At 43.2% G+C, this 24,063-nt stretch overlaps 4 protein-coding genes across 6 annotated transcripts; 2 read left to right on the top strand and 2 right to left on the bottom strand.

Moving 5' to 3' along the window:
• The first annotated feature begins 20 nt into the window (after positions 1 to 20).
• Positions 21 to 3,678, top strand: LOC117208353 (nucleolar GTP-binding protein 1). Its single transcript, XM_033449501.1, has 8 exons — positions 21 to 231; positions 319 to 593; positions 667 to 904; positions 992 to 1,234; positions 1,308 to 1,559; positions 1,660 to 1,938; positions 2,018 to 2,296; positions 2,408 to 3,678. Exons 1-8 carry the CDS (start codon positions 184 to 186, stop codon positions 2,705 to 2,707), a joined length of 1,914 nt encoding a protein of 637 aa, XP_033305392.1. The 5' UTR covers positions 21 to 183; the 3' UTR covers positions 2,708 to 3,678.
• On the bottom strand, positions 3,200 to 15,806 carry LOC117208354 (bone morphogenetic protein 2-B). The gene is made up of 3 exons (XM_033449502.1): positions 13,715 to 15,806; positions 8,394 to 8,514; positions 3,200 to 5,523 (listed from the first exon to the last, which is right to left on the bottom strand). The coding sequence occupies exons 1-3, from the start codon at positions 14,645 to 14,647 to the stop codon at positions 4,691 to 4,693; spliced, it is 1,887 nt and encodes a 628-aa protein (XP_033305393.1). The 5' UTR covers positions 14,648 to 15,806; the 3' UTR covers positions 3,200 to 4,690.
• LOC117208359 lies at positions 8,100 to 20,702 on the top strand. 3 transcript variants are annotated; one of them, XR_004487676.1, is made up of 4 exons: positions 8,100 to 8,240; positions 8,470 to 8,572; positions 9,461 to 9,587; positions 20,577 to 20,702. XR_004487676.1 is itself a non-coding variant. In XM_033449507.1 (3 exons), exons 1-3 carry the CDS (start codon positions 8,211 to 8,213, stop codon positions 11,778 to 11,780), a joined length of 420 nt encoding a protein of 139 aa, XP_033305398.1. In that variant the 5' UTR covers positions 8,100 to 8,210; the 3' UTR covers positions 11,781 to 13,238. The 3 variants fall into 3 exon arrangements, 1 of the variants encoding a protein (XP_033305398.1); XR_004487675.1 differs by lacking the exon at positions 20,577 to 20,702 and adding an exon at positions 11,518 to 13,238; XM_033449507.1 differs by lacking the exons at positions 8,470 to 8,572; positions 20,577 to 20,702 and adding an exon at positions 11,518 to 13,238.
• On the bottom strand, positions 18,742 to 22,070 carry LOC117208356 (inositol oxygenase). The gene is made up of 6 exons (XM_033449504.1): positions 21,925 to 22,070; positions 21,258 to 21,441; positions 20,615 to 20,823; positions 20,342 to 20,478; positions 20,038 to 20,268; positions 18,742 to 19,765 (listed from the first exon to the last, which is right to left on the bottom strand). Exons 1-6 carry the CDS (start codon positions 21,940 to 21,942, stop codon positions 19,657 to 19,659), a joined length of 888 nt encoding a protein of 295 aa, XP_033305395.1. The 5' UTR covers positions 21,943 to 22,070; the 3' UTR covers positions 18,742 to 19,656.
• Between the last annotated feature and the right edge of the window lie 1,993 nt (positions 22,071 to 24,063).

The following is a 24,063-nucleotide window of genomic DNA, read 5'->3' as shown; positions in this document are numbered from 1 at the left end:
ATATCGCAACTAAAGTTGTCTTCATATGATGAATGATGTAAAATTTCGGTATGTACACGTGGTTGTATACGCTTTGTGAATTTTTTACTTATTTTACACTTAAACTTGGTCATTAAACAGTTTTTACAAACTTTTCAAGTATAAGATTTTTATAAAACGATAAGTTGAGAGAACAACACAATAATGGCGTTATACAATTTCAAGAAAATCGCGGTTGTACCCACCGCAAAGGTTAGCAACTTTGTTTTTAATTTTCTATTTGGTAATTAATTCAATTGTAGTTCAAATTTCATTTAATAAATATTTACTTTTGTCTAGGACTTTATTGATATAATTTTATCAAAAACTCAACGCAAAACTCCAACCGTTATACACAAAAATTATAAAATTGCAAGAATACGTGCATTTTATTTGCGTAAAGTGAGATTTACGCAACAAAACTTTCATGACAGATTATCGCAAATTATACAGGAATTTCCTAAGCTAGATGATGTTCATCCATTTTATGCTGATTTAATGAACGTCCTTTATGACAAAGATCATTACAAATTAGCTCTTGGTCAAATAAATATAGCGAGACATTTAATCGATAAGTAAGTATATTGAAATAGTATTTTTTCAATTACCACCGTTTTTCAATGAAGTTCACATATATTGTCAAAATAGTGTAGCCAAGGATTATGCCCGTTTGATGAAATATGGAGACTCTCTATACCGATGTAAACAATTGAAAAAAGCTGCTTTAGGTCGTATGGCAACAATTATGAAAAGGCAAGCAGCAAATCTGGCATATTTGGAGCAAGTTCGTCAGCATTTAGCCCGATTACCTAGTATAGATCCTTATACACGCACTATAATAATATGTGGTTTCCCAAATGTTGGTAAAAGCAGTTTCATTAACAAGGTAATTTAATCTTAATAACTACTAACAGATTATGTATGCATATTATGCACAGGGAACATTATGAACTGTGCTAATTGTTCTATTTAGATAACTCGCGCTGATGTTGAAGTCCAACCATATGCATTTACAACAAAGTCATTATACGTTGGTCATATGGATTATAAATATTTAAGATGGCAAGTCGTTGATACACCTGGAATTCTAGATCATCCACTCGAAGAAAGGAACGTAATAGAAATGCAGGCAATAACTGCACTCGCGCATTTACGAGCAGCTGTACTTTACTTTTGCGATATATCGGAACAATGTGGTCATAGTTTAGACCAGCAGGTAAAGTATTGGCTTCATAGCTAACCAAAGTATACATTCTATTCAAGTGTGATTCAACAGTTTTATCTTCTAGGTGAAATTATTTGAATCGATTAAACCTCTGTTTGCTAACAAACCTTTGACAGTTGTGGCAAATAAAGTGGATATTTTGCGTCTGGATGAACTTCCGCCCGAAAAACGAGTTCTTTTAAAGTCGTTGGAGGATAAAGATATCCCAGTGTTGGAAATGAGTACAATTACTGATTTTGGTGTAATGGACGTGAAAATACAAGCGTGTGAACGTTTGTTAGCTTTCCGTGTTGATCAGAAGATAAGAACAAAAAAGGTAAGTTAAATACTTTTTAAACACCTCTTTTGTGTTGCTTTGTAGTAATGTAAAAGCCGTTAAAACATTGGTTCAAGTTCTTGAACGTTTATGACTGCAGGTAGAGGGACTGCTTAATCGTTTACACGTTGCACAACCTGTGCCGAGAGATGATAAAGTTCGCGCTCCTTGTATTCCTGAGAGCGTTTTAAGAAAGAGAAAGGAAGGATTAAAGGTAAAACGAAAATTAGAGCGAGAAATAGAGGAAGAAATGGGAGACGATTATGTACTTGATTTGAAGAAGAATTATGACATCGAGGGCGATCAAAAATATGATGTTATTCCAGAGATTTGGGAAGGACACAATATCGCTGATTACATCGATCCAGAAATATTTGATGTTTGTACATATTTATTCGTTTTAAACACGCGTATGACATTTTGCTTGGATAGAACTTTATTTTTATCCTTTACGGTAGAAATTAAATGAGCTGGAAAAAGAGGAGCAGCTTCGCGAAGAGGCGGGAATGTACGATTATAAAGTGGCCGAGTTGTCCGAGACGATGCAAGAAATTGTACAAATAGCTAAGCAAATTCGAGAAAAGAAGGCTATTATGAAAGACGAAGCCCGAATACTGAAGGCTTCTACAAAGCCTGTAATGCCGCGCACAGCAGCGGCGAAACTTCGAGACAGATCGGTATCGAAATTGAAAGAACAAATGGAAGACTTGGGCATCGATATGGAAGACACAGAAAATGTGAGTAACGCATCGAAATATAATCAAAATAAATACTAAGAATAACGATATGTAACGGAACGAAATGTGTATAAGATTCGCGTATATGATTATTTATTTAAATTCCAACAGGCGCACTTTACCAAGACTAGAGGACGTGCAAGGTCTCTATCGCAACCAGCTAGGAAACGTATGCGATTGCAATCCGAGTCTCAGTCAAGAGCTCGAAGTAGTTCAAAACCTGCTCGCGACGAAATGGGTGTAAAGGATTCGACGATGAAGACTAAATTAAAGAACATTGCGCATAAAGCTTTGAAGAAAAAGATCGCGAAGAAGGGATTGAAAGGAGAAGCAGATCGATTCATCGGCACGAAAATGCCAAAACATTTGTTTTCGGGAAAACGAGGTGTTGGAAAAACAGACAGGAGATAGTGGTATTTCGAAATTGTTATTTTCGAAAATCTTTGTCAAATTTTCATTGAATCGATTCATCGAATGATTCATTTCACATGTATTGCGTGAATAAATCGACGTTGCTTTGTAATTACGATAGTATCCGTAAAAGGTTAGTTAAACTCGTTGAAAGATAACGCAACAATGTGAATGAATTGTCTTAGATTGCATAATTTAGTGCCAGTAAAGCGACCTTTGGCTTCGTACGTAGGGTAAGAAACATCGCATTCAGCGAAAGTTTATTGCTGTCGTACGGTGATAACCTTTTACATGCTACGGTATTGAAAAGTTTGCCTTATTCGTAGATTCGTATTCCTTCCTGTGTAACCTATATCGAATGTGTCATGTTGTGCAACGCATACTGTCGCTTCATATCATTGTTGCGTTAGAAAATCGAGTAACTCTTTATGCCGGCTGTTGAATGAAACATTTTGTTCAATCAGGATCAGTTATGGGTTATTTGGTTATAAATAAGGAATAAAATTTTATTTTACATCATCGATAGTAGTCGATTAGACAAATACATGTAACGCGAGGTTACGATTATGGTGCGTGATCGAAATTGACTCAGCGAACGATACATGTTCGCGTCACGACATGAGAACGCATTTAAACTTTTGATCGAGGTGCAGCGGGACCATTATAATTTCGATTATGCGTTTGTACATTTACAACGAAGGCGAAACAGGAGAGTCTTCTGGGTGATAGTCCATAAATGTTATACATATATATAGTTGCAGGAGCATACGCGAGATTTCCGCCGTGCACAAACTTCGGTTATGCTACCAAGTTTCGATCAAATCCTCTGTACAACATTAACATAATTTCATTGGTAAAAAAAAAATGCACAATCTTTCAAAGATTCGTTCGATAATATTTTAGCATGTAAAAAGATGTAACAGTTTTCATCGTTCGATATTTGATCGAACAATAAATTATAAGCAATTAAATTGTTCCGATTAAGACTTCATTTAAGAGTGACACTAATCAAATAATCGAAACATTGCTGTCGCGGTATTTCTTTCTTCTCGTTGTGAATAACTCTATACACTTAATGGTTCTTCAATATCAAAATAGAAAAACAAAGAGAAGAAGGAAAGAAAGAGGAGGAGAGAATATAGAAAGTAGTCGAGAAAATAAGATAGAGAAGAGGAAATAAGGCAAAAGAGGATGAAAGTGTGAAATACGATTACTACAAGCAGAAACGCCAGATATCTTTTAGTATCACAGTCAATGCGAAAGCCTGGATCGAGAGCCTGGACTTTCGATGATGTCTCGAGTCGAACCGAATCGAACGTTTATCAGCGATACGATTAAATCTTTCGTCATTCGTTTTACGGAATAACTTTCATCGATCGAAACGTTCGCAAATGTACATGCCAAGCGGACAAGGGGTCAAGCGGAAAAGGAAAGTTTCGCGTGATACGTTAACAGCAAGTGTTTTCGGTATGTCGCGAGTAACGACGAAAAAGTGACACAACCGAACAGTATTCGGACGATTCTTTGGTGAGTCGTCTGCGACTATGAAAACCCTTGTCCTTTCGTCATTCTGTAACCAACGTTTTTAATCGCAGCATTTACTGGTCCGTATCATCGTGTCGTTTCGATCGAACGTGTACATATATATTCTATCGTTCGCTCCCATTCACTCGTTTGTTCGTTCGCTCGTTCGCTGTTCGTTCACATGTACATATACTAATTAGTTGATTGAATTAGACTGTGGTTACAGTGGATGGGTATTCGAACAAACTGACATTCTGACGAAGATACATCCGCCTAATCAAATATGTATATAGATTTTTATGAGTATATTTATATGCATTGCAGTCTTCAGATGTTTCATTCGTTAGAACTCAAGTTCGTTCGAATAAGTATCCACTATAAACATGACCTTAGTTAGCTCTGTTGCTCAGTCGGTCATTTAGCCGGTTCGTCCATTCGGGAAGAAAGGACAAAGTATTTTTAGGAACAAGCGCATTCGAGTACTTGAATGTTCTTCCAGTACGAGTTTTTCAACTGAGTAGCATCGTTCTCGTCGAAATAAACGATCATCAACTCGTCGAGCTTACTCGGCGCGCAGCATGGTTTAGGCACTTTTTTTCTATCTTCCTTCCACAGCAGACTTTGCAGAAGGGCGTGATGATGAGCTGGATTGTATCTAGGCGGGCATCGCCCTTTACAGTATCCAGCGTCGAAGGTTTTCGGGTAAACGATAAATTCGAAACCTTTCAGGTCTTTAAACATGACGGTAAGCTCGTGTCTGCAACACTTTTTACTCTCGCCTTTGCACTTTGTCCTACGACCTTTGTGCAGAGACATCACATCTTTGGGTGAAGAACGTTTTACTCTGGCACTGCCCGAATACGTCGTGGTGAACACGTTAAGAACCGGCAAGGAAAAGGTACGTGTCACCGGTTCGCTGTCTATCATAAATTCCAGTTCGACTCCTAGGTTCTCGAGCGGCGTCTCGATCCACGAGGAAGCGGCCTGAGTCACGTCGAGTTCGAGCCATCTCGGATTTCGGGAGTCCTGCAGCTGAATTTTTCTACGACCGATTAACTTTCTCGAGCGACGAAATGACGAAATTCGAAGATAGAACAACACCTCCAGCTCGGAACGTTCGGTGTAGTAATCTGTCGTCGGCCCGTGAAGCAGCAGTCGCAGCGTCGCGTGATCCACCGACGTTTGATCCAGATCCTCCTGAGGAATTTCCACGGGAAAGAACAACCAGTGACGATAGGGTTTTTCCTTTTCGCTCGTTCCATCCAGTCGACTCGATTCGTTTCCAGGATACGCTGTAACAATCACGAACGAATAAACATGAACAATTGATACGCGTAACGCGTAACGTTACGTAAGTGAAAACCTTGAATTGTCTTCGATCTTCTATCGCTACATTCCCTCCTCGTTCTCTCGCCTGTTGGTATGTCGACGCTAAATGGAATCCACGATCTCTGCATTCTCAACTACTTGTCTTTTATCTTTCACCTTCTCATTTTTCCCGTCGCGACAATCGACTTAACCTCACGCACGTTAAGAGATTTGACAATGGACGCGAAAATATCGTTAGAACCGCCTATGATCTATGAGAATGGACACGTTCACTCGTATCCGGCTAGAGATCACGAGAACGGCAACTCTCGTCCGTTCCATTTTCATCGGTTAATTAGTGGAATTATTAAATTCCGGGGTAATTCGTTGGTACACGTACGCACGAGTCCTTGTTCGCTTTTTCTTCGCTTCGCGGGCGTATCGAATCTTCGATCTCTTTCCGCGTAATGTGGCCCGTACACGATCAATATCGTTCACGATATATTACATTTTCTTTTGCAATTTTATAGAAGTCCGATAGTAACAACTTGTCTTTTGTTTTGAACTTAACTTTCAGAAAAACCGCGTTACTTATGGGATGATTCAATATTATTATCAATATTTAATTCTTATCAATATATAATAAGCTCTAAGTTGTGTTATATCGCATTTACACATTTAAATTTTCGTGGATAAGTGCTAAACAATATTGAGAATATTATTGATTGTACGCAGTCACCTTCATATTAAAGCACGCAACGATCTCATAGAAGAAAATTGATACCTATAGTTACGATGCAACTTATTCGTTAGATTATTTCGATATATTCGATCTATATTCGATCTCTCCAATTGGAAAATAGATGTTGGGTTTGGTAAGAGAAAACACGGTGGCATTCTTGTAACACAACACCGACGGATTAGCGTCGCGTCACTTAGATCGGCTCGTTCGGTAGCAGTCGTAAAACATCGTGTAATACGAAGCTCGCGTTACGGATCCTAGGAAATAAATCTGTCAGGAATAATCGTAAAAATACGACAAAACAGATTGAGAAAGTTATCTGGGTATGCGTCGTATGTCGGCAACGATATACAACGCGCAACGGTTCGACTCGAACGTTATCTCGACTCGATGTCTCGAAACAGTCCATATTATGTATATGTATAACAAACGATTCGAGATATATTCGGTAATGTTTCTATTTTTCTTGGAATGTTTGAAAAAGATTTTTGAGTCGATTTATTGCTAAAGAAATGATCTGGCCACGATTATCGTAGTAAATATATATCAATAACAGAAATCAATCATGAAAATTCTAACTGTGAAGTAACTCGAAACGAAGTGAAATTCAGGAATTGGTGATATTTTGATATTTTAGTTAAGTATTTCAGTGTAAGTAATCGAGCAAGCCTGTGTGTTTCCGTCACTGAATGGAAATTCAACGGTTTCTCTGAATATTTGACTCGCACCAATTATAGCTTACCTTGCACCACACTGCTATCTAAAATATTTTAGTCTGTGGGTATATCTTTTATAAATAGTATTTTACGATATTTTTGGCTTAGTTTTCGTAGAATCGGTACGGCTCCATTCGTCTAGATACTAGAGTCTGGGTTCGTGACGAAAAACAGTAAGGGTCGGTTTGGTATAAATTACCGGCGATCTGCAATCGATTGTCGAGAGTCACGCGCGAGAGTCGTCGACAAATTGATCTTTCTCGACGATTCGTTCTTATTGCATTCGGAAACTCGTTACTCGGCATTCCGTGGCGATCGGAATTTCTCTTTCATAATAACGCAGATGCTTCTGGCGAGGCCTCTCAAGCGGAATAACGCGAAAACGGAAAAGGAGAAAATAGACCGAAGATACGAGTTGATGGAATCTGATCGAATCGAGATAAACCGAAGTGGAATTACGTTAAGCGAAACGAAGCGTTTTATTTGTAAACTCATTCGCTTTATATCTTGTCATTCCATAAGTAACGTCAGTCATGCTTTGCACTTTGAATTTCTACGATAAACTGAAACGGTAAATACGTAGTTACTGAAATTTATAATTAATCATTAGGAAGATCGCAAATAACATCAATATAAAAAAGATCAATATCAATGAATCAGAAAATAGGTTTGTTTTACTATGAGAATGATTAGTAGCATAGAAAACATTGGATAAACTATTTAAAATGATGTAATTGGAAATTGTTGCGTTATTCGCTCTATCCTCTAAACTTAGTACCGACAGATGTTCGTTTATTTTGATCACTACAGGATCTAAACAACAATGTAGTTGTAAAATAAACAAGCTATAAGAAATTTAACAAAATAGCGAATCTTAAAGAGGTAACAGAATAAAAAGGACGAAGAAAGTGAAATAGTTAAATATTTAGGGAAAAGCAGATGATACGTTATTTATTCGCAATTACGATGAAATTTACGTTCTTTTAATTTATTTTAAACAAACGTGAAACGACATGTAAAAAAAACAGAAGATGCGTAAATAAGAAAAATTATCATGATATTAACAATCAAAATAAGAAATTGACTTGTCTTTCTCAGTTTATAGGTTAATGCGAAAGATCGATAATCGCGGTTGGTTCGATACGCATCGATTCCAGATACGCCTGGTAAAATCTCGTCGACGTTGCCGAACTGGCGGAAACTAGGATGCTCGATGTTTACACAAGTAGTAATTATAGCGTGGGTATGTATATTTTTTCAGAAAGATCGTAAGATATTTCGCGTTTCCAAAGATCGCCGGTTCTGTTCAACCGATACTAAATTATCAGTGATTCGAGAACGAAGAAGAATGTCCCAATACACTATCGATCAATCGTCATCAATTATCGTTGGTTACCTGTAGCGGGAAACACATGTAGCAACTTCTTGCTTTCAAAAGTTCGCTCGTCGAATGGCGACTGCATTCTCATCAGGTACTCTCTGTGTGCTCTTTCGTATTCGGCTTGACTGACGTTTGCCTGAAAAAAAAGGAAATATGTAAGGATGACTTATTGACCAGCTAACGAACGCACAGTGGTAGGTATGGTGGTTTTATTTATTTCACAGACAGGATAAAATTTTATTAGCATACAAGAAATTAGCGTAAAATGCATAAGAAGATGAGCAAGCGTAGCGAAAGTCAGGTTATGTGGAATGGAAATTCTACAAAAATGAAGCTATGAAAATAGAACGTAGAACTTGATACAATATCGTTTTATTGGAAAATAAGGATATGGGGAGAAATGATTATGAGGATCTCAACGGTCTTACTAACACGCAAGAGTTACATAATTAGTTTAAGGAGTTGTGGACAGCGTACTTCCATTAATCAATTTGGTAAGGGAAATAAAGTCGTTGAATATCGGAGGGATTGCGTGAAAAACGCGATAGAATCTCTGTTGGACACGTAAAGCAAAATTCCGGTGACCTATGGAAAAATTCACCGAATCGTACGCTTTTACGTTTCACTGAAATCGATCTTCAAGCGGGATAATTAGTTTGCGGGCGAGGCACTGATATAGTGTCTGCCATCTTCCCAACGTCGCGGCTCAACAACCTTTCTTCGCTTTGCCTCTCTCTTTCCTCGCCACTCGTCATTCGCCTTCTTTCCCCGTTGCTCGCCGGTCCCCCTTTGTACTTTTTTTCCTATTCTTCAAATCCCTTTGTCGTTCTCGAGCATCGTTGCAATTTTCGAGATCCACTCGAAACACGTCCCTCGCCACTTTACCCTCGCCGTCACTCGTGTTGGTATATAATTTCCATGGTGAGAAAGTCCAGACACGCTAGACGTTTCCGGTAAAATTAGCCAGTTCGCGCGGTTCTAGCTAGCCGCGGTACGCGAGATAACGCACGAGCCGACCAACATAACGCAACGCAACGATTAATAAGTGAAAAGACGTTTAATAAATGAAATGAATTTCACAGATCGTGAGGTTGAAAGGAAGGAGGACACGAGTACTGAAGGATCGTGTCGTTAAGGATGACTCAGCGAGCTATCAGAGCCGTGAGCCGTGTGAAACGGAGACACACGGACGCCTCCGCAATACGTCGAGTAAGTATGGACTCGTTTAACTGGCTGTTTTCTTTAAAGTCGGCTAGTTAGTGGATTCGAGCGAGTTCCGGTTTGTCGAGACGGTGGTCCGTCGCGTCATTCGTGCGTCAAGTATTCGCCAAGGTTTCGAAGTTGCATACTTCGAGGGAAAGATAACCCTCGTCAACCGGAATGTACGACACAAGATCGTTAGTCCGTCAGAAGGACTCGTGTGGCGAATCGTAAATCGATTGAGACACGCGTTTTCGCTCGTTGCGGATTGAAACCGAGACGTCGTTTGCCGACCCCAAGCGAGTTGACTCGTGTGCAACCGCTTGACTGGTTCGAAAGGTCGGTCAGTGTCGGTCATCGATGTCGCGTTCGTTGGTCTTTCGTCTTGGTTTGTAGTTGGACTCGACTGGCGCACGCTTGCTCAATGGCTATCACGAAACTCGAAGATGTTTCTACTTGCAAAGAGGTAGGAGAATGTAAGGAAAAGAGGAGAGGAGAGGAGAGGGAATGGGGTAAAGAGAGGATGTGCGAGGAGGGGTAAGAAGATGTAGACATGGTATGACTGCGCGAACTTCGAACACGAACGAAATTGTAGAAAGATCCCGATACATAGTACGTACGTATGTATGGTATGTACATGTTGCTCCAACGAGCGTTGACCGTGCGCCGGAATTCAAAAGGAACAGAATCTAAACGCAACCACGTCGCGTATCACTTTCATCGATAGTCTTGTATTATTTTCTTGGAAAAATACACCGTGGCTAAGGAAATAAGATAGGCCTATGCAAACTGTATGAGAAACGGTATGGACCAGATTCGTTGTAAGATATTGCACGAATTATGAATCTTAAGGTTCTTTGAACGACGTAGACAGTGGATCGAACTTATCTTCTGTACGCCGTGGGCCTAAATTCGTAGTACAAATAGAGTTAGGACGACTGAAAATCGGAATTCGTTTCCGAGAAAATGAAGTATCCGACGCAACTTCGTCATTCTTGGTTTTAGCGATTCACTTTGAAAATAGAATCGTCGACGTAACTTCAACATTGGCGAATGGGTGTAATCGCGTGGTCGGTGCGACGACCGAACGACTGCACGATCCGTTCGCGAGATATAACGTATTTGGGGAAAGAAATCTGGAAACAAGTGTATGTAAACGCGCAACGAGGGCATAGGTGACGTTGTAGCGAATGCGGACGACCTTGAAGAAACGTTCGCGCAACCACGTACGCTCGTTTGCCTCCCACGCCTACGTCTCGAAGAAAGATCTTTCGCAAGCAACGCACATCGCGTCTAGGTGTATCGACGGACGAGTCAGGCCGCATTCTTCGCGTAACCCTCGCCCCTCTGCCTCGAGGCTCGAGGGCTCGACGAAACACGCGGCGGGAATGCGCGTCATCGTGTTTCAGATTCGAACGTTTCTCATCGAACTCGATTTCGTTCGATGTCGGGCGCGCGTTTGTAACACGTTCGATCGCGAGCCAATGCCATCACGCTCTTCTCCCATAGCTTTCTCTCCAGTATCAACCATAACGACCATGAATCTCGCTGTATCATTCTTTCCTCGAGGTCGAGATGGTCTAACGCGGTGAAAGTCGCGGAAAGTTAAGCAGACAGATATCTATTTGCGATTTTCATCTTCCGAGATCGTTAAGTTCGCTCGATTTCATTGTTCATCGAGCAGAATGATCGTTGCGAATCGCGAATCATCCGATTCGATTGGATAAATTTAGACGATCGCCACTTTTCTGCTTCGTAACTCGTTACTTTCGTTTGCAAACGGAATTAACGTTTCCTTCGTATACCGAATTACCTGTCGTCGGTGTACAAAAAGTATAAAGTGTACATAGAAATCGCACGAGTATAAAATAGAAATTCGCGTTACTAGAGCCGAAGGAAAAGTCTAATACAATGTTATAGTATATTTGCAACATTACAGAAGCGATCAACGGACAGCGCAATATGCAATCTGCGACGTCGTTTGCTTACAATCGTGTTGAAACTATCTCTGATCACTACGACGAAGTGCTTGCAAATCGATTGCGACGAATGCGAAAGAAAGTTAATTGGACATATTGTATGTTCTCGACGTCGCCGGTTCTTGTCTCGTCGTCCCGTCGTCCCATCGTCGTCCCATCGTCGTCTCTTCTCGTCTCGGATCGACTCTTTCGTCTCGTTAAAAACCAACGAAGCTGGATATAAATGTGAACGATGGACGGGTGGGTACGCGTTAAGTGCGGCGGATCATCGAACGAGGTAAAAGAAGAATGTATGTCTGCGCGCGCACGCAACCAGAAGACCTGAAAACTAGAAAACCAGAAAGATAACTGGTTCTATCTTCCCTTTGGCATTAGAGCTACATACCTACATGTATGTATATATGTAGGTGCTTGCGTTCGAGACACGCGTACTCTCTCTCACACTTGTCGAGGATGTCCTCGAGTTTCGAGGACGGCCAAGAATCGACGTTCGTTATCGCGTGCGCGCATAACGGCGAACCTACCGGCTATAAAGGCTGCGACAACAGGTGTTCTTTTGCGATGTCGCTCCCGCCACCTCTTCTCCCGCTCTTGTCCTTTTCAAGATCCGGAACGAGACCTCTTTCGATCATCGTCATCGACTAAATCGCCGTTCCTACCTTCCTTCCACTTTCCTACCGAAATCGCCAGTCCAAGTTCCTCCGATTTCACCGATCGTCTCGGATCGCTTGGGAATTTCCGAACGATCGATGCCAACGTTCACGTAACGCTCCGAATTTAGATGGAAACGCGTACGTCTAAAATCGCTCTGCATCTCGTGCTAACCCTCCATCGATCTCGATCCGTCGCCAACTAAATCATCCCGCGGCCATCGAGTTTTTATATCCGAACTTATACTTATTTTTATTGGTCGAATTGCTTCATTCGAATTCGCGTATAACTCGATTGATCCAAATGAGACGTCGCTTGCTTTTGCGACAGGAATTAGTTGATTCGATGCGATGTAACCTGTCTCGATCCTGTATCGATAGTCCAACGACCCCGGCAGGTCCGGCAGTTTCATCATAGGCAACGTGCTGCATCTTCATTAGTAGCAGAAAGCCAGGGACCAGATGAAAAAAAGCGAAGAGGAACGAGGGGAGAAGAAGAGTTGAATAGAGTAGAAAAGAAGAGAGCATGGCAGCGGCGGCGTTGTCGTCGTACGCACGTGGACAGCCGGTTCTGCATACCAGCAGGAATGCGCACGTGCTCGTGCATACGTAGCGAAAGTGGGGCAACGCAGACCACCCACGTTCCTCGTCTTCGACTCGCCGTTGTTTACGTACTACTTGCCGCTTGCACCATGTCGTTCCCGCGATTTCTACGGTATACACATAATACCCTTTCGCCGTCGAGTTGCTCCTTTCGATTCGATTCCCTTCCGTTCCCTTTCTTTCCTTTCTCTTGCATTCCCTTCTCTCGCCATCTGTTCCCCTTCTCTGTACCCTCTCTATCTTTTTAGTCCTTTCTTCCTTTTCGTTCATTGTTCGTTACCCTCTGCGAAACTCGACTGCCGCCATTACCGCCACCGCCACCATCGCTACTCTCTGCCTTCTCTACGTCCAGCGTTCTTCTATTTCCACCTAGAGTTCCGGCTTCCCTTCACTTTTTCTTTTCACTTTCCAACTGCTTTTCCCATTTTTCTCGTGCTATTTATTATTATTATTATTATTGTTATTACTCATTCCATAGACGGGAATAAATTTCCATTAGCGTATAAAAGATTGGTATAAAATATATAAAAGGAAACGCGAGCTCTTCTTGCTTGTCTCGCCTGTTAAATAAATAGAATCTCATAATAATAACAACAACAATAATAATAGTAACAATTTTCTTCGTTCAAGCAACTTTCTCCTTGACATTACGTATTGCTGTCTGAATTTTTTACAGACCAACAATCCATTGCCTAATCGGCAAAACTCCAGATGGATCACGCAACTAACGTGTTCCAACGGACGTGTGACGTTGTCACGTGAAACATCGACATGAATATGCATATCTGTGGCCGTTTCCGTATCCGCATCGATATCGAGTGGAACAGAACGAGAGACGAGAGAAGCAAAAGCGAACTGAGAAAGGGAGGAAAAAGGGAAGAGAGAGAAGCAAAAGACTACTCACCTTGGAAGGGTCGGGTATCCTCTTGAGGCCAAGACCTCGCGCGATGCTCCTTCTGATAATATCCAGCTCAGTCTCGTCGAGAACGGTGCTCGTCGTCGGTCGATCCTCTTCTCGGAAAGCGTCCTCGTAGACGTCCTCGAGACCGGTCGAGCGGTCGAGGTCGTGTCGAGGACCGGTTCGAGAGAGCGGACTCTCCCGCGGCAGCATCGGCACGGCCGACGCGGCCGGCACGCAAAGCGCCGCCGCCGCTACTGCCACCACAACCGCCACGATCGTCGTCGCTATTCCAAACAGACGAGAAGATTCGTTGCTTCCGTTCAGCCACCGACGTCGACGACATCGTTCGCACCTCCTTCCCTCGACGATCGTTCGCCGATTTAACGATTCTTTACGCGCCACTTGTCGCCATTCGTTGGAAATTCTCGGACGATATTCCCGAACGATGTCTCTTCTCTTCTCCTTTGTATTCTGCTCGACGATGTCGTCGAACCACCATCCGGATTTCCGACCTAGAGAAGACTCGAACGACGAATCTCCGAGGCGAACCACCGCGTCATCTCTTCCGGCACCGTCGTCGCCGCCGGTTGCCGTCTCGACCAAGTATCGAGAGTCTGGATCGTCGATCAGCGCCTGGTGTCTGGTCCGACAAATTCCAACCAGGGCTATCGTTCGGCGATCCTTCTTCCTCTTTCGAGCACCGTTCTCCAAGCAACTGGACGCAGTGCCGGTAAACGCGTTTCGGCCGGTCACCTCGATCGGTGCTTCCGATTCAACTTGCGGGACGATCACGCCACAGACTGCGACCCCGCCGATAGGGACCGCGACGAGAGCGCGGCCGGAACTGGCGCCGCTTCGCTCGAGCAACCACACCGATGCCTCTTGCCGCTCGTTGTCACGGGTCACGAGTCGACCAGCCGTTGCCAGCTTTCCCATAGCCGGCTCCTGATCCACGAGTTTAAGCACGATCCACCGGGGTACCTCCTCCCTGGGAAGCACCTCGTCGCTATCGTGCACCGATTCTATATCTAATTTCCTACGCTTCTCTTCTTTCGCCTTCTTTCCTCTCCTTCTTTCCTTCGATCTTTCTCGTCTCTACTGTTATTATCTTCTTTGCGTCGCTTTTCTTACCTTTAACTTTTACTCTTTTGTCAACCATTAAACGCGTCGACCAACATGTCAGCCGAGACTCGCGCGAATCTCAACGAATCGGAGAAGACGGCGTTTGGCGATCGACTTGGAAACGAGTACGCAAAGGTCTGCGAGATTTCCAAATCCTACGACAGTGTCCGACCGCTATTCGAACCGTATTCGATTCTTTCACTTTCTTCCACTGTTGCTCTGCCACGCGACGATTCATCCGCTCCTCTTAACGCGTAATGCCAAACAATGCCGACCACGATGGATCGTCCGCTCGTTTGGTTTCTTCTTCCTACGCGACGGTAACGGTGACTGCGACAACGACCACGACGACGACGACGATGACAACGACGACGACGACGTTGACGTGGACGGAATAGAACCGAACGCGGAGAAGGATCGAAGAAAGCGAGAGGAAGGTAAAGGAGACAGTGCCGAGGCGGTCATCTTAAAACACAGGCCGGTCGAACATTTACGATTGTCGACTGATTTTCAATGATTCTAGGCGCCCTTTGCTCCCTGTCTCCCTCTTCTTCGTTGACTCGTCGGAGATATTTAATATCGAATGACACGAGGAACTTCTTATTGGACACGGCCAGGTTGAGACGGAACGGGACGAGAAAATACGACCCGCTCCGTTCGGACGTCGCGCGTCGACTGCCGAATACCGTACTCGGCAACACGCACTCGCGTATATATCCCGTTTACTACTCCCCGCCGGCGCGCCGGCCGGCTGATCGCGCTTCCAATCTCTTGGCGTCCAGTTCGACGTCGTAACCACCGCTGCTGCTGCTGCTGCTATCCTTGCTGTCGTCGTAGCCCCCGTTGACCACATTGTCTCGTGTTCGTCGTCTATCGTTTCCAAGCAACGATCTTTCCTCCATGGAATCTGACAAAATGAGGCACGCGGTGGTTCACCAAAGTTTCCCGATTCTTATCGTTGAAATCTTTCATGTATATATGTTGCGTATGGGTCACGTGAAACGTTTTAAAGTATCGTTTGCGCTGTAAAGAGACGCGACCGTAACGATCACGTCGATCATATTCGAAACTAATCCGAACAAGCATAGGTATACAAATCGGAAAATATTCGTTGCGAATCTTTGTTTCATGAAAAATTGGTATACTGCGTGAGTAAAGGGTAGAACAGTTTAAAAGTAACAGAGATACGGAGGTACTTTATTTCCAGACATCGTCGATCGTATCTTACATGGAGTCTCGTTTCGATGTTACGCGCCAATATATCAACGCTGTGCGGTATTACGTAGTCGCCAGAATGGAGATTCTGAAAATTGCGTGAAATTAGGACGAACAGGATTATACGAAGTGTACAGGAATTCCTGTCGAGTGGCGGTTCTTATCGGTAACCATCAAAGTTTTACGCGATAAATGCGTCCGTGTGACGGAAGCAAAGGCGGCGCCTAGTCCGTGCTTCTTTATCACCGGAAGGACCGTTAAATAGGACAACGTCAACGAGGAAATCGAGAGACGGTCAGCCAAGAGATTGGAATAATCGCTCGCGAGGTCAAAAGTCGCCTTGAAACGACGAGTGCCTGTTCGTTTTTGTGACGCGAGATATTCGGTCGCGAAACGGTTGATATCCTTTTTTCAAGCCATCCAATCAACGAAATACGTATCTCGATGCAGGGAACGGTTTGCAGACGGAACTGCGATTCGCAACATTGACGCAACTGCTAACCGGTTACGCACGCGACCTCAAAAGTACGGCAGACTACCCTTCGGAGAGTTAAACGCTGCTCGATTTCGGGGAATCGATTGATCGGTGAAATGAATTCGCGCTAGAGTTGCGCGTTCGTGTCCCCCGGGCTCGCACGTTTTTTCGTGGAATGAAAAGTTCGCGTGACCGCGACGCAACGACTGCGTCGCATTTTCGTGGCAGTCGACGCGTCATCCGAGGGATCTCGTTGCTCGTCGGAACAACGTTTCAGCCCTCCGTCCATCCAAATCGACGATCCAACGCGAGAGAAAGTTTCCGCGGCCGAATGAAAAAGAAACAGAGAAACAGATAAAATTACTCGCGAATGTACGCACACTTATCCAAACTCCTATTGGACCATCCTCGACTTTATCAACGCTATCGTTGATAGTCGGATGTCGCTACGGCGCTAATGAAATTTTCAAATATTTCATACAAAACGCACGATATACGATAAGTTGAGATACTTTCACGAGACACTGCATAAAGAAAGGGAGAGGAAGAGAAAGGACGACACGTAACTACATATATAGTTTGTACGAGAATGGTATTTAGTTTGTCCTGTTTAACGCGACATACCGCACCGCGTCGCACGATGCCGCGCCTCGCTCCGTCACGTCGCTTCGTGTTTCGCTTCGTTCTACCTCGCATGGCGCGGTACGCTTGCTTAGTCTTACCTCGCCTTGCCTCGTTGCGCCTCGCTAAATGCTCCTACCTCTTCGGTTTACCTCGCGTCACATCGCGTCGCGTTGTTTGTTCTTGGAAACGGCGACCGGCGGACTTGCAAGGTAGAGCATGATTCACGAATACCGGGGACGGCCAGTCCTTCCTGCACGCCCCTCGTGCACGTCCGCCTAGAAAGTCGTGGTCGTTGCCGGTCGTTGCGGCTGTTCCCGCTAATACCCCGTAATATCCCGTAATACGTCGATGACTAAGCCAATTTCGCGAGCAGAGTTCCTTCGACAACGGGCAACCTACGCGCACCATCGCCGTAACGCGCGTCGTTGCGAGTTACGAAGGATTCGCGCTATTTTCGAGGAATCTCTGCCGATGGAAAATCCTCAACTATATAACGCCGATTCTCGGCACCGTTACGCGCTATTCGTTACGAATCGCCTGGAATATCGTTCATTCTTCGTCACTGACAAATCCTTCCAGATGGTATCGTACTTGATCACTGTCGTGATTATCGTCGGTGTTCACGTCATCGGTATCGGTATTGACATCAGAATCGACAATGGCATTGGCATTGGCACCGATACCAACACGAACGTTGCCGCCTCCGCTCGGATATCCTCAGCCGACACGAGAGCGCCGATGAATCGCGCGTTAAAAATAAAGAAGCCCCATACTGGTGTTTCCCGTTCGCGTCCAACGAACTTGAGAGACGACGCGGCTCGAGACACCAACCGTTCCCAAGACCAAACGAGCGAATGTCCCGCGAATAACCTTCGAAACCGTACTTCCGGATTTTTCTCAACCAAATTCTTTGCCGCTATGTCATCGTAGCGTGTAAAAGACGTAGGAATCCGTTTTAACGATCTCTCTCGTTTTAACCGGCTCTTTCTCTCTCTCTCTCTTTCTCCCTCCCTTTCTCTCCCTCTTCTCCTGGTCCAGTCTTTCACCGAATCTTCGAATCGAATCGTTTGAATCTGACGTTCAGTAACGGGAAACACGTGAACGTTTGAAAAGCGCAGCAAGTTAGCGAAGGCTAATCGCACCACGTGGGAACGAGAGAACGCGACGGGCGGGTTAAGCGAATACCATCGTTTGATGGTGCACGATGGGTCTTCTCGAAAGTCGATGCGTTTTCGATTACCACGCATACCCGTGGTTTCTAGAGCTTCCCATACTATCTTTCGCGCACCAAGGATACGGTGCATCGCAGCACGGGGTGCACCAAGGAATTCTCCCTCGACTCGAAATCTTTGCTTTGCAAAGTATCGTCATTCGCTCTGGAATTTCTTCAACCCGTTTCTCGAACGTTCTACTTAGAAATCGATAACGTAATGTTTAAAACTTCAATGGGAATTGTGTGTTTAAGATTATGCGAAAGTTTACGACGATAAGAGTATTAGGCGCTGACGTAAACGGACCATAGTGCATCGAGCATAGAGGGTTGATTCGTCATCGCTAATAGTAGTATCTGCCAAGATCGTAAAACAAAGAGAGATTTTGCGATTGCATAACGAGAATTCTTTATTCGACGAATATTAAACAAAGACTAGTCGCAAAGAACGCATAAATTATTATATTATATCGACCACCGAGTCTCGCGCTGACGACTCTTCGTTCCTTTGGAATACGAAATGGTAAAGAGCGGTACTCGATCGAGCGAATCGAAGCAAAGAAATGGCTAAACATATAAGCGGCGAGAGCTAAGGGTAAAACGAGGGCGCGTGCTAGAAATCGAGCAAGAGGAAACAAAAACGAAAGGAAGAAAAGAAAAGCGTAGTAAACGCAAGAATTTTATGACTGTTCCGGTCGATACGACAATTTCCAGCTTGTCCCAACTTCTCCCTCTTTTTCCCTGTCTTAGTCAGCTCTTTTCTCGGAACTCACGATCGCTGGATTTTCTATTCGATCAACATTAGTCCTACTTTCGCGCCGATCCCTGATCCTATCGATTATACCGCGAACTTTCTTCGAAATTCGAAGCTTGAAAGTCACGGAGTCGTATAATCGATGAAAAGGAACGAAACGCGAACACGTCGCTCATCGTTATTCCCCGTTATTCATTCGCTCCTGCACGCTACAATTTTCTCCGTTCTTCCACCGCTTTGCTTAACCGATCCCGTTCTCTTCGACTCGACTCGGCATCGACTACTTCTCTTTCATCGCGCTTTCTTCCAATCGAGTTTCGTCGGGAACGGACAAAAGAGAAGCGGATTGCGTATCAAGCTAGCGACTAAGGGATAAGTACAGTATCGTCCGATCCATTGTACTATCGTTATCGCAGATAGGAAAGCTCGTCGACAGCACGATGCCCGATGGTTGGAAGCAGGTAAACGATAGCCGGTAATCGGTCGCGGACTAATCGTTTGTCCATGCGTAACACGCACGGCGCAAAAATCTAAGATTTCCATTTTCACCATTCTAATACACCTGGGATGTACTTGTCGATCAGTTTCTCGTAATAGGGCCACAATTTCTCGATGTCCGGGACTTCGCCGCTCTTCGTGTACAGATCGTATTTACTGAAACGCAATAGTCAAACGGTTAGTCAGAGCGTATCATTCATCTTTCTTCTTTTTATATATATTTTGGAAGACGATAAAATCGACGGTTGCCTGATACGTATTTATCAAAGACACTAAATTATTCGAGAAACTGATATTAACATTCCGCGTATATTATATTCTACCATTTTTTCCTTCTTATTTCTTTTGTTTTTTGTTTCCTTTTTTCATTAGTTTCAGTCTTTTTGAAGAAAGAAGACAAAACGCGGTGATTGAATATGGATACTCGCTTAAAGTCGTTGATCCACTTCAGCATCTCCATATCTTCGTTGGTGCAAAAGTGCATGTAGTCGCCACCCGCGTGCCATGGATAAAACGAATGATAACGAATCATAGCCAAAGCCTGCTTCGGTAGTTTGGTATTGTTGTGCACCAGGACGCGATACAAGTATTCGTCGTGACCCCAGGACATCAGTAACTTGTCGATGCCGCACTTTGGTTTGTACATGCCGTATTTCGTGCTGAAGCGAAACGTGAAAAATGTTTTACCACGATCTTTCTCCGAGGAGTGAACCAGTTCTCTTCGATACTTACTTGTATCGAGCGTCTCTACCGTCCGGATTATCTTCGAAGCTAGTTGCCCTGTAGACGATAGAATCGGCCCAAGCGCATCCCACGGGAAACGTGTCACCCACGACTGCCCATTGCGGTTCCCCGTAAAACGCCATTATCTAAATCAAAGGAATTTAGCATTTACTTAAGAGAGAAGTATTTTATTTAAAGAATACGGTCTCAAGTACGAAATAACTAATTCCTTGCCATTTTTTAGGATAGTTTCTAATCTACAGAAGCTCCAAGATACGTTACCTTGCCCAAGTCGTGAATCAACCCGGTCAAATGGTACCAATCCATGTCAGGATGTTCCTTTCTGATAGATTCTGCAGTTTGGAAAGCGTGAACGATATTTGGCAAACTGGTGTCCGGATCGCTCTCGTCCACCAAGTCGTTCAACTTGATCAACGATTCCTTTATAGTCATCTTGGCCTTGTCGAATCGCAGCCATTCTTTCATGCGAGCTGAAATGTAAGAGTCGTAAGATTACGAATACGATTCACCGGATGATTATTCCCTTCTTTTCGTTCCCGTTGTTCGAAATTACTCGTTCGTTATCTATTCGCTACTTGTTTCGGAATAGCTCGCAATTGAAAACTTGATCGGGAAACACGCGACACGAAAGCAAAACTTAGGCGCACTTACGATACCGATTATAAATATTAGGACATCCGTTAATGTACAAGTATCTTTTGCTTAGTAATTGAATTAGCTACTACATTTATTTTATTATAAATCCATTATTTCATTCGTATCGCGTGTACTTTATAGTCTAAAACGCTGAACAAAATAAGATAAAGTAAAACTGCATAGAATTTTCCATTGTACGTAACGAATAGGTGTCCTGATACTTACGTCAGTGCACGTACATGCATGTACATTACTATGTATTACTCACACTTTACAAACTCGACGGTTTGATTAGCGTGCATCTTTTCGTAGGTTTGTCGAACCCGCTCCTTCACCGGGTCGGTCGGATCCTCGGAGAAATCCCTGAACTCGCTCTCCAGTTTTCCCGCGTAAACAGTCTCTGGTCGATACTTGTCCGAAGGATCCAGGATGGTTTGCCTTTGCGGCTGTGCCTGTCGTCACATATCAATCACACTTAATATTTTTTGCTTTTTCCTCGCTTCCCTCTATTTGTCCTGTGATTTCGAAAACAGTAAACACCGAGGTCGTTGCCTACGTTCCGATCGATGTCGGAGGACTCCTTTGAAAGGAGGATTCGTAATTCAAATTTAGAGCAAAGGAGAAGCACGTTTGCCTCCAAATTTCGTGAAAGTCGATCGTGATTCGTGTTCATCGACGTCGTCTTTTTTTTTTTCGTAGGGTTTATCTTCCGTTGCACACCGTACACCGTACATCGACAACCGAAAAATTTTGTACCGCAACGAACGACACGGAAGTGAAAAAGGAGACGTCCCGGAGAAAGAGAAATGGAAAATTGCGTTCGATTACCGTGGCGACGATTAAAGATCAAGACGATCGATCATCGAGGCAAATTCGATCGAAGAAGCTAACGATCATCGTTACTACTCGATTCATCGTCTCCTGTTAATACTTACGAGCGTTTTAGCCGACATCTGTCTATGCGGCTATGTTCCAACTGGTATTGAGTATGCAACACCGACTAACTAGTCCCATGCGACCGAGTTAACTTATAAATCTGAGGCAATTCAACCCTTGACCTCTGCTTCATCAAAGTATGGTCACGTGCGTAATGCCCGATACGCGTTATCTCGATCCCATACATTCGTATATGTTTTTAAACAGACGAACCCACAAAATAAAAAGCATTTCGTGGAATTTAGCAATTTTGCAGTAGTGCATTCTACGGATCTCCCCATTTCGAACTCCTCGTCCAATCAATCTATCTATCTCTTCCGTACCGTTCACAGTACCAACCCATCTCTCTGTCTGTCTCTCTCTCTCCCTTCTTCTCCTCTCCATGCCTCGCGTAATATTTTCTTTTGCTGTCCTTTCGTTGTCAGCGTTCCAGCTTGGAAAGTTTTTAACTTCGCTCACGTAATATTCTGGTGCCATTGATATTCGATTCACTGGATAAAACCGATTTTTTGTCGTCATTTTTTCTTAACATTCTTTTTCCCCTTTCACCCGTATTTTTCCCTTTTTGCTGGAATTCGTTTCGCGATGAAACTAAGGATACTAATTCGGATGAAAATAAAAGTGCAGTTTCCTTTCTTTTATCCCATTATTCTCTCTTTTTCGTTCGAGTTTCTGTTACCAAAGAGATATTACTTTGGATGAAAACAAACATTTGCATTTTTCTTTTCTTCTTCCAATTCTCTTTCTTCCTTTCTTTCGTAAGCGAGTCCTTTTTACCAAAGGGACGCTATTTTCTTATACTATTTTACTTTAATATACTTCTCCTTCTCTTTTTATTAACGGTCTTCTTATCAAAGGAGCATTATTTTGGACGAAAATAAAACTGTATTTCGCGATTCGAATCGATCCATGACGTTATATAATTAACAAAGCATACAATTGGACGTAATCGCGTGAAAAGCGACGCATAAAGATATCGTGCGGGCTCGTGAATGGCATTCTTTATATTATGATAAAGATGTTTCGAACTGTACCAGGAACGGTACGAAAAAGTCGCGTAACGATATTTTTCTATTGGCTAGTGAAAAGACAGTCTATTTCATCAACGATTAAGTCTTTCTTGAAATTACAAGGACGAGAAGGAGGACCAGAAGGAGGACCAGAAGGAGGAGAAAGAGGATGAAGAGAAGGAAGAAGAGGAGAAAAAACAGAGGTTACTCTGTTAGCCTGTAACGATATAGACCCTGAATTCTTTTGACTGGAAATCGAAGAAATGAAATTGGTGCTTAACACTTTTGGATTACAAATTAGTACTGAACGATTTACCTCGTGGTACACGTTTCTACTTTCGATCGAGTTTGCGCGTCTACGAATTATCGGGCACTTTCAGTCATTTTCTATCCACTCGTATTCTTCTAACATTGGAAAATATCTCAAGTTCGAAGAAAATACGAAGAAAGTCGTTACTGATACGCGATTTCCTGTTAAACGTTTCCTTAAAATATCAAAAGTCTTTGATTTGTTGAAATCGAAATTGAAATATAAAAGTTTGAGAGCCGCGGCAGGATTAAAAGTAACAACGTTGTTGCTCTCGCACTACGTCGTTGACTTTTCGAGAAAATACAAGGAAAATTGCATTTTGAACGAGTACAGTTGGCACAGTTATGCGACAGCATCGTTAAACAGGTGTTTGTTGGTATTTTATTCTTTGTTTGTTTCGACGGCACACGTGCCTTCTGCGGACGTAGTTCAAGCGACGCGTTCTCGATTTATTAAACTCAATTAGACGACGATTGATTTGGCGCAAAAGGAAATAAATCCTCGGGGCAGTTTATATGCGATCGGTGTTAAATGCATAACACATCGATGCTATTTTCATATCACAAATTATCGAGGAAGAACGACTGGCTTACTTATTTAGCCGATAGAAACGTTCAACGACTATGCAGGGAAGCGGCGAGCAAATGGATGAAGGAGAAGACAAAGAGTGGAAAGAACTCGGAATAGATTACTGTTTGACATCTGTGAATGCTTCTCTCGTAGTAACACTGAATCGATTGATGCCGCGCGTATGCCGAATCATGGAATATTTTAAATCGATAACCTTTGGTATTACGCAAATGATATATTTTCAAAGT

The sequence above is a fragment of the Bombus bifarius genome, unplaced genomic scaffold (assembly GCF_011952205.1).
Source record: "Bombus bifarius isolate JDL3187 unplaced genomic scaffold, Bbif_JDL3187 scf7180000008062, whole genome shotgun sequence".
In the NCBI taxonomy this organism is placed as follows: domain Eukaryota; kingdom Metazoa; phylum Arthropoda; class Insecta; order Hymenoptera; family Apidae; genus Bombus; species Bombus bifarius.
The sequence above is the reverse complement of the archived record's forward strand: the minus strand, read 5'-3'. Positions and strand labels throughout refer to the sequence as shown.